This window comes from Chrysochloris asiatica, unplaced genomic scaffold, assembly GCF_000296735.1.
Source record: "Chrysochloris asiatica unplaced genomic scaffold, ChrAsi1.0 scaffold00372, whole genome shotgun sequence".
Taxonomy (NCBI): Eukaryota; Metazoa; Chordata; class Mammalia; order Afrosoricida; family Chrysochloridae; genus Chrysochloris; species Chrysochloris asiatica.
In genome coordinates this window covers 1,906,407-1,917,889 of record NW_006408890.1, presented here as the reverse complement: position 1 = coordinate 1,917,889, position 11,483 = coordinate 1,906,407, and the positions used below count along the sequence as shown (strand labels likewise).

Sequence of the window (11,483 nt, the reverse complement as noted above, 5' to 3'; positions counted from 1 at the left end):
GGGTTAACGGGCCAGACTTCAAAGTCGTTTGAACTGCAAGGTTGACGGTTCCAGCTCGCTAGTTCACTTCATTGATTATGCTTTTGAGGAAGGTGCTTTGATTTTGATATATTATAGTCCAAGATCTTAACATCCATCGTAATGTGAGTTCTTTTCAATTTACGGTTAGTATAAATTTCTACTTGAGAGCCCTGGTATGGCGCTGTGGGCTAATGCACCGGCCTACAAAGCCATTTGAACGGCACGGTCAGTGGTTCAGGCTCACCAGCCGCTCCTCAGAAACCCTATACAGGATCGCTCTGGGTTCGAAGTAACTCGACAGCAGTTCACAACAATAACATACATTTCCACTCTTAACATCTTTTTAACTCTTGTCAGAAGCAAACGTTTCTGTATTTATCAAAGTAAACAAATTCATTTTCCTGGTTCATAATGTCTATTCAGTGTACTGTGCACATTGCCAACTACTTAATGTTTCTGTGTAAGTAACTTTCAGTCCTGGAAACTTTGTGTGAGATTTGGGTAGAGACTCTGTTTTCCTATTTGACTTCTACACATGTGTTTTTGTGTGTTTTTTCCCCAGTACCAATGAGTCTTTTATTCATTGTATTTTCCCAGGAAAAGAAAGGGGAAGGAAAAGTATTAGCATGTGTTACAAACTTATAGAAGGGAAAGTAAGAATCCAGTACAGCAAAATCAACCATTAAACACATCCCAATGATGGGGGCCAACCAAAGCCCAATGGGGCTCAGCCTCCTGCAGTTCAGGAATGAGGTGAAGGGATCAGGGAACGAACACACAGGTATGCACTTAACTACCATCCCTTCCTCCCTATAAATTCAAGATTTCACACAAAGCTTTGGTTTCTAGCAGTAAACATGGATTTACATTCGTCTGTCTCCTATTAAACAGTCTTGTGGCCACTTTGACGTGAGTTTCTTGCACCTGCATAAAAGTTCCTGAGTGATTTGGAAATACATTCATCGTCCCTTTCTTGGGCTCCCACTCCACTTTCTATGTGACCCCTGTTGCATCTCTTCTTCCCTATGACCCTGTGATTGAAGATTAAGTAGCTTTGATCCATCCAAATACGAGTGAATTTGGGCACGCTTCATATCAAGGATGTGTCTTGACTCAGAAAATAGGAAATGAGGGATCGACTGTTCTTGCTTCTTTGTTTTTTATTTTAAAGCAAATGTATGACGATTGTGGAGACAGCCCCCTAAATTAAATGTATATGTGGGTTTTAGGAGTGGGGGTTCTGAGGAAGTAGGGTAGGAGTGAATATTTTAGAACAGATGATCTGGTTTAAAAGTTCAAATAGGGGAACGGAAATCCAAAGAATGGATGATTCAAGGCCCCCGCTTCAAGAAGGGTTCCCCCCAAAGCTTATACTTCAGATTCTTTTGCCTGCTGCAGAACCTTCTGCTGAAGATGCTTGGGCTATTTTTATTTTAGTACAAAAGAAGTTTGTAAACAATAAAAAATGTAAAAGAACCAACACATTCTGTTTACACAAATTAGGCCACCCAACAATCACCGAATTAGCAACCTGTGAAGTTCTACAAAGCCCTGGACAAATGTAACATCTAGGGGGGCAGCATTTAGAGGAGACAAGAACCCTGCAGGATTAGACCCACCTCACCCAGTGCGTTCTATTGCATTTGCCCCGTTTCAACACAGTGAGCCCGGTTTGCAGCGATCTCATAGCGTGTAAACGAAACCCTTTTCCTCCTTAGCTGCTGTATGACAGTATGGCCGCTGGTCAGGACATGGCTCTGGCCACCACAAACAGGCGCTCGCTGGAGTCCCTCTGGAAGCCAGACAGGAAAAGTCCAGGATATTGAAAAGGTTACGGATATCAGTCCTTGTTTCATATGGCCACCCGGGAACCACAGGATGGGTGTAGAGGAATCATTTGTAAAAGCTGTGCTACCAACTCAGATTTTCTCTCTGAGACACACACACTCTCTCTCTCTGTCTGTTTGTCTGTCTTTTCCCACCCCATTGTGCATGCTTCTTGTTGTTAAGTATTGTGGAGTTGGTTTCGATTTATAGTGACCCTGCACAGGGTTTCCAAGGCTGTAAATCTTTATAGGAGCAGAAAGCCTCATCTTTTTCCCTCGCAGAACAACTGGTAGTTTCGAACTGCTGACTTTGAGGTTAGCAGCCTGATTCATAATAACTATGCTCCAAGAGCTCCTTACTGTGCATGGTTGTTATTGTTGTTGTTGTGAGGTGCCATCGAGTCGGAACCGACTCATAGCGACCCCATGCACAGCAGAACGAAACAATGTCTGATCCTGGGCCAACCTCACTACCGCCGCCACACTTGAGTCCATCGATGATGCCACCTGGCCGACCATCTCGTTGGGTGCCTTCCTCTTTTTCTCTGATCCTCCATCTTACCAAGCATGATATTCTTCTCCAGCGACTGTTCCTTCCGGACATATGTCTAAAGTAGGAGAGACGAAGCTTAGCCATCCTGGCCTCCAAGGAGCACTCTGGCTGCACTTCTCCAAAACAGATCTATTGGTTCTTTTGGCAGTCCATGGCACTTTCTGTATTTTCCTCCAACACCACAACTCAAAGGCATCAATTCTTCTACGATCTTCCTTATTCACTGTCTGTGTTAGGCCTAGCCTAATCCAGTAAAGGATGGATCTGGTGTGTGAGGTGAGTTCTGTATCCTAAGATGAAAAGTTTGGACTAGGCGTCCCTATTACATTAATAGACCACCCTCACCTAACCTTGGCTTCCTCTGAGCCTTCACCTGACCTAGCCTCTCCTAACCTCTCTGCCCCACCTTCAAGTTCACATGAATCCTCAATCTGCCAGTAGAAGATGATCAAGTCATGAGGCAACCCAATGAAAACCTAGTCTCCCATGGCACATTATCAAGGTGGAAGGTTTCAAGAGGACACTATGGCAGAAAAGCCAGCTCTAGTTGGCAAAAATGAGGTACTTGGATAGCTGTACACTCCAGATAGTTGTTCTTTGAGGTGATACAACAACAACAAATTCTTCCTGCTGTGTAGACCTGGAGCTGCTGCCAGCTTATCCCTGAGATTGCTCAGGTACCTGAGAACACAGTGCAGGCATGAGGGCCTTAGATTAAAATACACAAAAATACAAAACCAGAGTATTTAAATTAAGGAACAAAACATTAAAATACACAAGATACGTCTTTCGCACACTACTAGTGCAGTTGGCATTCCGGAGACAGTGGGACCCCAGGTGCCGTTTTCCAAGGCAACAAATAAAAAAACCATATTGGCCCAGAATGGGGTGAGAATGAGCTCAGGAGCCCGAGTCTGCAGTTGTTTCCCAGCTACCCCTTTTGTCTACCATCACAACCCATTGCCTGGGACAATAGCAATCGCCCTGTCCCAGGATTGGGTTATGAGAAACCAAGACATGGAGAAACGTCTGCCCTCCCCTAAGAGACTCCCTCCCACAGAATATAGTGACTTTTAGATTTGGACCATCAGACTGGTCCCCCTGCTTACTCTCTTTATACTGTGGCATGGGAAATTATGTCTCCTTCTTTAAAAGGAAAATTTCCCTAGCCAGGCTGCTTTCAAAAGCTAGGGATTTGGGGGTGGCGCCTCAGATAAAAACTGTCAGACTCTAGGGAAGTTTCTCCTAAAAGCTCTCAATTGCATTTGGATAAAGTCTAGTTGGAATTCCGTTACCTTACTCCTTCCCCCCACCCACCCCCACCAAGAGGGAAGACGGAGTGATAGTGTGGACTCCTACTGGCCCGTGCCCACCCTAGCCCACGTTCTGCACTCTCTGCCCATTGATGCGCGCTCTGTAAAACGTCGTAACAGGAAAAGGACAGCTCTTCCCCACACTGCTGCTCAACACTGGGCCTCTGGGAGCAGGCTGGGGCTGGGGATTTCTTCTTCCTCCCGCAAGGAGACTGGCTTTCCCTGGGAGCTGGGGGCCGGCTGGGCCTTCAGTGGACACGAGGCCACCATATGACTGATCCTCAGACAGAAGTGACACTTCTCGGGCTGGGGTGGCAGCTTGCATTCCTTGCCATGATGGTCTAGACCACCCCAGCTGTAGTATCTGTCTCTTTAGGATCTGTGTCTGCATGTGCCTCCCCTTTGGCCGTCTACGTTCCCACCAGGTCCTGTGGCTCCGATTGATTCCATGCCCTTGGCTGATTTCTTAAAGATGAACTCCGCTGCCTCTCCCTCCTTCAGGCTGCGGAAGCCTGCCATGTGCAACTTGCCCTGCTGTACAAAGATGCCCACCGGGGGTCGAGTGCGGACCCCGCTGTGGGCGGTCATAGACAAGAAGGCGAACCCCGTACGCACGTTGAACCACTTACAGATGCCGGCACCGTGCCGCAGCTGTGGGCCCTCCACCCCACGGGCCGCATCCTCTGGCGCCTCGTCCGCCACCTTGGGGCAGCCACCTGCCAACTGCTGGTTGGACACGGAGCCCGTGTTCATCAACTTGAGCCCGCTTGCCGGGCCATTAGTTTGGGAGCTGCTGGCCCCAGAGAAATCCGGGGGCTACGCATGTGTTTTTACATGTTGTATTCTATGTTTTATGCCCTCACATATAAATTAGGAGTCCGGGTGTGGTGCTGTGGGCTAATGCGTTGGACCACAAAGTTGGTTTGAACCACGAGGTTGGTGGTTCAAGCTCACCAGCTGCTCCTTGGAAACCGTACACAGGGTCACTATGGGTTGGAACCGACTCTCCAGCACTTAACTACAACAGATTAAACCCTACTTTTCTTCAGCTTTTAGTGGGATGATTCCAAAATCTGTGTTGTACATTTGACTTAGTGGATGCTTGCTGTCTTCAGTGTGTTATTGTCCTTACTCCGTCTTGTACCTTTATGTGGGAATCCTGAGATTCTGTCCTAACGTGGGCAGTAGGCCTTGTCAGCAAAATGACAACCTGTCCCGGCTTTTCAAAGTGACTGTGTTTCCCTTCTTGCCCCTTACTGAAGGAAACACAAGATGTTCCTGTGACTCAGAACATGGTAGGGTCCCTGTAGTCAGAACTCACAAATCTCTGTGGGTCCCACTAACATTGGGCCTCCCTCCCAGTCTTGTCTTCTTTTTAAGTTTTTATTGTGAACTGAGTTACAGTTTACATGGGAGACTTTGGTTTGACACTCAGCATTTCATTGCAATGATTACAGTCCCCTGCATGCATCATCATTCGATAGTATTTGCTTCTATTCCCTCTATTTTTTGGGGGAGGGAGGGCACTGTACATAAAAACACTCAGGGGTATGTAATCATTTAAACAACCAAAGGACACTCCTTGGCATTGGGAAACTCTGAAGTTTATCCAATCTCAAACAATTCCTTTTAACGTTTTCCTGTGCAGATCCTGGGAATCCTAGTGTGTTCCCTTAGCTTAACCACAGGACTGCTAACCACAGGGTCGGCGGTTGAAACTTACAGCGGCTCCTTGGAATCTCTGTCCATGGTGGCTATGAGCCGGAACCGACTCTGTGGCTGAAATGACGACAGTGTAGACCCCGAGCCAACACATGGATCTCCGAGCTACCGACTTGTCCCAGCAGTCAAGGAGAGCATGTGACCGCAATTTCTAAGTTTGGTATACTTAGATGTGTGTGTATGTCTGTGTGTGTGAGAGAGAGGATGAGGACGCTGACTTCCGAGCGCGTTAGGGTATTGAACCAGAGCCTGCGAGCCTTCCTTTGCATTCTGTGGGGTCATTAGGTTCTGTATTTTCATCAGTCTGTATACGAGGACCTTCATAAAAACCGGAATTGAGAGATGATACCATTTTCCCATAAACTTCTCGTGGCCCCACGTAGTGTTGGTTTATGCCGCTTTTATTGTCCCGAATGTTCCTGGTCCGCGTCCAGCTGAGGACGTGTTTTTGTTTTCGGAATGTAATCTCTGTGTCTCCCTTTCCCTGAACTTCACTGGCACCCCGTGAGCCCTGTGCTTGTGCATTAGGACTTGCAGTCCGGGAATGTGGGGAATGTGTTTAATACGAGTGCCTGAGAGTCGGTCCGTCTCCTGTCAGATCTTTACAATGGCAGAGTGCTCTCTTTCTCCCCTTCCCGACCTAGATTCCTCTCCTAATGTTTTCTGAAATGATTCGTTTGCTAACTTACTAAGCATGAACATACTTGGGCTCCTTGTTGCTGCTGCCTGTCTCCTTAACGGGTCGAGTTTTCCGTAGAACTTCGGGCCACTTGACATTTCATGTATAAGCGTCCTTCAGAAATTTCCGGGGGAAACATCATCATCTTAACTCTCTGTTTTCCCACCCACTTTTTCAGGTCATTGTGTATACACACGTATGTGCGTGTTTAAATTTACCACCACTCTCAAAGAATTTTTAAGGAGCTCTGGTAGCGTAGTGGTTACGAATCGGGCTGCTAACCTCACAGTCAGCAGTTCGAAACTACCAGCTGTTCTGCGGGAGAAAGATGAGACTTTCTTCTCCCGTAAAGATTGACAGCCTCGGAAACCCTGTACAGGGTCGCTGTGAGTTGGGACCGACTCCACGGCACATAACAACGTGTAACTCAAATAATTTACGACCCCCGTTCAAATGGATATTTTTGTTTTCATTGCTGTTGCTACTTTGCTGGCATGATGTGGCGTACGTGTCAGACTCTGCCAACCCGGTGTTGGTAAATGAAGGTGGCCACAGTTATGAGCGTTTGACAAGAAGAATTTGTGTCTGAGACCCAGGCCTTTACCAGGAGATGTTGTTAGTGAATGAATAAAGCTGATGGCTGTATTATAGAGGAGATGGTGGTTGAATGCAGAACTTTGTGTCAACGCCGTAGGAATCCACACTTCTCCAAGACTGTCAGCCGCAGCCTTGGTTCGTGTGCACGCTGGAGTCCATTGTATCTTGCTGATCCAGAATGTCTGGGATGTTTTTAGGAGTCTGTGTTTGTTGAGGATGTGGCCATGGTCTTCACCCAGGAAGAATGGGACCTGCTGGATGTCGCTCAGCGGAAACTCTACCGAGATGTCATGTTGGAAACCCTGGGGAACCTGGCCTCCGTAGGTAAGAACGGAAGTTTCCTTCGTGCTGGGCTTTCCCAGAAGCACTGGCTTCACGGTGCCCTGAGAGAGTTTCAGCGTGGGAGCTTGTGAGACACTTCCCCTGTGTGGGTTGCAGGTTTCATTCCACTGACTTTACTGCAGATAAACTCACAGCGCTCCATCTTCAGGGACCCCAAGAGTGATGTCTGTCGGCGTTAGGGACACGTTTATGGCTCTGCACTGCTCCCACGTGCTACGTGTCCCGTCATGAGCACAGTGTCAGACCTGCCCATTTGATTTCCCCTCGAATCAATGACGGTGGTGACAATACTCATCCAAGGCCATTGTCTGGGAACACCGGGACACAACCCCGGCCCTGCATGGAGTGAATGCCTTGGCAGCCATCAGCTTGAAAAAGTGTTTGTTGTTGTTGTTGTTGTTTTGGGTGGAGGGCACTGCTGCACAGGTACAGGAGCTGACTTTTCTAATTTTAGCGACGCTCTCCCGTGCCTCTCACCGTGCCGCTCTCTGACTTGGGTGATCACCGTGTCCGATGTCTTCCACGTCGGCTCTCCTAACTGCATCCGTCGGTGCCACCGCGGTGCTCAGTTCTAACGCATTTACGTCCTGGCAGATAGCTTTGCACCCTTCGCCACTTGCTGAAGCAGCGAAATGTGACCTTGGTTTTTTCCCCCTAACGATTTCTTTCCCTTTTATTCCCTATTGTGAACGTCGACTCGAATGATTGGGCCAGTCTCGGGGAAACTTAACGAGGAAGACAAATCAGCGAGCGACCATATGCTGCAGTTTAAGGATGATCACACCTGGCCTTCCATTTTCGCGGAAATCTCTGAATGCCAAGTCAGTGACGACCCGCTGGAGAACCAGGAGAGACCTTTGAGGCGAGTGTTAGTCCAGCAGAAAGCCCCCAAAGTGTCGTGACAGGAAATTGTGCGTATGTGTGTTTATGGACGCATCGGGGTCCTGGTGTAGCGCAGTACGGTAAGCGCTGGACTGTTAACAGCTGGGTCGGCATTTCACACCCACCAGCCAATGCTTGGAAACCTGACGTAGGATGGCTATGGGTCAGAACTGACTCCCCGGCATTTAATAACAAAATCTCCAAAGCTTTGAAGCTGTTGCTAATGCTAGCGGAGTAGCCAGGGATACTGAAGGAAGCGAGCACGTGACAGAGACACCACATCTGTGACCCGTTGGGCTTTGACCTGAGCAAACAGTCCGTGCTGACGCACCCAAGGAGGGTGACTGTCTGCGTCGGTCTCACCTCCTTATGGTACAGCTAATAATCCAATTCCTGCGTGCACCCTAAAAGTCTCAGGAGCCACATAAATGCATGTTCTACCCTCATTTACACAGATAGTTGTACAACCATTAGGAAGCAGTTCAAAGCCCTAGTAATGTGTATGGTAATGTGGGTGGTTGTCATTCGTGGAGTTGGTTCCGACTCATAGCAACCCTACACAGTTTCCAGACTTGTAAATCTGTACAGTGGCAGACAGCCTCATCTTTCTCCCGTGGAACGGCTGGTAGTTTCGAACTGCTGACCTTGAGGTTTGCAGCCCGACTCCTAACCACTGTGCTACCAGAGCTCCTTAATAATGCATATATATGTGTGTGAATGTGTGTGTGTGTATATATATACATATTTGCATGTGTATCTCTCTCTCTCTTTCTCTATCTGTCTATACATATATATATATATATATATATATACACACACACACACACACATACATAGATATAATACTACCAGCTGTTCCACGGGAGAAAGATGAGGCTTTCTGCTCCTCTAAAGATTTACAGCCTTGGAAACCCTGTACAGGTCACTATCAGTCAGATCATAACAACAACAGCAAATATATACAGAGAGAGCTCTGGTAGTGTAATGGTTATGAATCAGGCTGCTAATCTCAAGGTTAGCAGTTTGAAACTACCAGCCGTTCCACGAGAGAAAGATGAGGCTTTCTGCTCCCGTAAAGATTTACAGTCTTGGAAAACCCTGTACAGGGTCGCTATGAGTCGGAACCGACTCCACGGCACATAACAACAACAACAACAAATATATATGCAACTCCTCCACGGCACATAACCACCGCCACTGCACTAGACTGCAAAGTCTGTTTGCACCACAAGGTCAGTGGTTCAAGCTCACCAGCTGCTCCTTGGAAACCCTATATAGTGTCACTGTGGGTCGGAACCGACTCTGCTGCACTTACCGATAAGAACAGTGATAAAAGTGTGTCTTTACAGTCTCGGCAACCTTGTACGGTGTCTCTATGAGTCGGGACTGATTCCATGGCACATAACCACCAACCACCGTTTATAGGCCTGTCACAGTATGTTTTCATAAATGTGAGTCACATATGGAATCGTTCAAAAGATTTAATTTTGACTTAACTATGAGGAAATGGTCACGTTTTACAATAAAATAGCAGTAAAGGTAGTCTTGTTTGCCTTCAGGTATGGGAAATTAGACAAGTCACAGGAGGGAAACCATAAATGTTCTCTCTATCTGGTGATGGTCTAAAACAAAACAAAACAAAAAAAGGATCTCCAACAGTATATTGCTTGTTTTTAACAGAACTTACAGTGTGGAGAACGTGTGTGAGGGTAATGCAGGCAAGCTTTCGCAGTGTGAGGAGACGTTCATCCAGATCCCAGACGTCACGGTGACCAGCAGTAGTCCTGCAGAAACGGAACCGTTCGAGTGCTACAAGTTTGGAGAACCCTTCGTGGGGCCTTCCTCGTATTACCATCAGGTCTCACCTTACACGGGATATGCCTGTGAGTATAAGGAGTGTGGAGACGCCTGCGGTTACCCCAATAACCCTCTCCCCACTTCTCTGAGAACCCTGAGACCTCAGGAACCCCCCCAGGAAGAGACAGTGTGTGGGAAGGACTTGGGTTGTTTGCCGACCTTTAAGGATCCCATGACCGCACAGACCGGTGAGAAATGCTATGAATGTAACAAATGTGGGGAAGGCTTCTGCAGTTTCTTCTCGTTCTGGACACACGTAGTCGGGAACGAGTGTGAATACGAAGAGAGCTACAAGTCATACAGTTGTCCTCCGTCCCTGATTCTACGTAACTCGTTTCCTAACCGAGGGAAGGCTTACGTCTGTAAGGAATGTGGGAAAGTCTTCAGTTACTCCTCTTCCCTGACCGTCCATCTGCGGACTCACAGCGGGGAGAGACCTTACAAGTGTAACGAATGTGGGAAAGCCTTCACTCAGTCCTCAAAGCTGATTATCCACGTCAGGATTCACCGTGGAGAGAAGCCTTACGATTGTACCATATGTGGGAAAGCTTTCAGGTGTTCCTCCGCCCTCACTAAGCATATAAGAAGACACAGTGGGGTGAGGCCTGTGGAATGTACGGAATGTTGGAAAGCCTTCAGTGACTCTTCGGCCCTCACTAAGCATAGAATCATCCACAGCGGAGATCGCCCTTTTCAGTGTAGCGATTGTGGGAAAGCTTTCAGTCGCTTCTCAACCCTGACTGAACATATGAGAACTCACAGTGGGGAGAAACCGTATGAGTGTCCGGAATGTGGGAAAGCCTTCAGGTGTTCCTCCGGCCTCACCAAACACAGAAGGAGCCATAGCGGAGAGAGGCCTTTTGAATGTCAGGAGTGTGGGAAAGCCTTCAGCGTTTCCTCAGTCCTCACTAAGCATAGACGAACTCACAGTGGAGAGAGGCCTTATGAATGTCAGGAGTGCCAGAAAGCTTTTATAAGTTCCTCTTCCCTCACGGAACATAGAAGGACGCACACTGGGGACCGGCCGTATGAGTGTCAGGAGTGTGGGAAAGCGTTCAGACGTTCTTCACACCTTACCGCTCATAGAAGAACTCACAGTGGAGAGAAACCTTACAAATGCAACCTGTGTACTAAAACCTTCAGCCGTTCCTATTCCCTGTCTCTACACAAACGAAATCACAGCGGAGATAGGCCTTTTGTATGTCAGGTATGTGGGAAAACCTATAATCGTCCTTCAGACCTCGCTAAACATAGTAGAAATCACAGTGACAGCATTCCTTAAGGATGTGGTGGACGAGGGTAAGCGTTCAAGTGTCTCTCGTCCTTCACTGCTCGTCTTTGTTACCAAGTGCTGCATCAACAGAGACCACAAGTGGTTGATTTTACCAAACACATTTATTCTGTCGCAGTTTAGGAGTTTAGAAGTTCAAATTTAGAGTAGCTACTTCTAGGCAAAGGCTTTCTATGTTGACTCTGGAGGAACACCTTTGTTTCCTTTCTGCCGATGGAGGCCCAACATTCTTTGGAAATAATTCATGGGTCTTGGGATCACTCTTCTTCTGAACCTTGGAACTTCACACTTCAGGGACCCATGCCTAAAGGACGTACTCCACTCCTGGCTCTTGTGTCTTGACGATAACAATTCCTTCTAACCTTTGCTTGCTTGTTGAATCTCTTATATCTCACACACA

At 47.4% G+C, this 11,483-nt stretch overlaps 1 protein-coding gene and 1 pseudogene across 1 annotated transcript; one reads left to right on the top strand and one right to left on the bottom strand.

The window, feature by feature from the left end:
* Positions 1–3,863: 3,863 nt before the first annotated feature.
* Positions 3,864–4,466, bottom strand: LOC102827618 (annotated as a pseudogene).
* A 1,173-nt stretch (positions 4,467–5,639) lies between these two features.
* On the top strand, positions 5,640–11,074 carry LOC102827250 (zinc finger protein 135-like). The gene is made up of 3 exons (XM_006876271.1): positions 5,640–5,669; positions 6,909–7,120; positions 9,616–11,074. The coding sequence occupies exons 1-3, from the start codon at positions 5,640–5,642 to the stop codon at positions 11,072–11,074; spliced, it is 1,701 nt and encodes a 566-aa protein (XP_006876333.1).
* Positions 11,075–11,483: the final 409 nt, after the last annotated feature.

Excerpts from the sequence above, each read along its gene's own strand:
- LOC102827250 (XM_006876271.1), top strand. The coding sequence starts at position 5,640 with ATGAGGACGCTGACTTCCGAGCGCGTTAGG. Across the intron at positions 5,670-6,908 it reads TGACTTCCGAGCGCGTTAGG|GAGTCTGTGTTTGTTGAGGA; the intron begins GTATTGAACCAG and ends GGATGTTTTTAG. Across the intron at positions 7,121-9,615 it reads GAGTTTCAGCGTGGGAGCTT|AACTTACAGTGTGGAGAACG; the intron begins GTGAGACACTTC and ends TGTTTTTAACAG.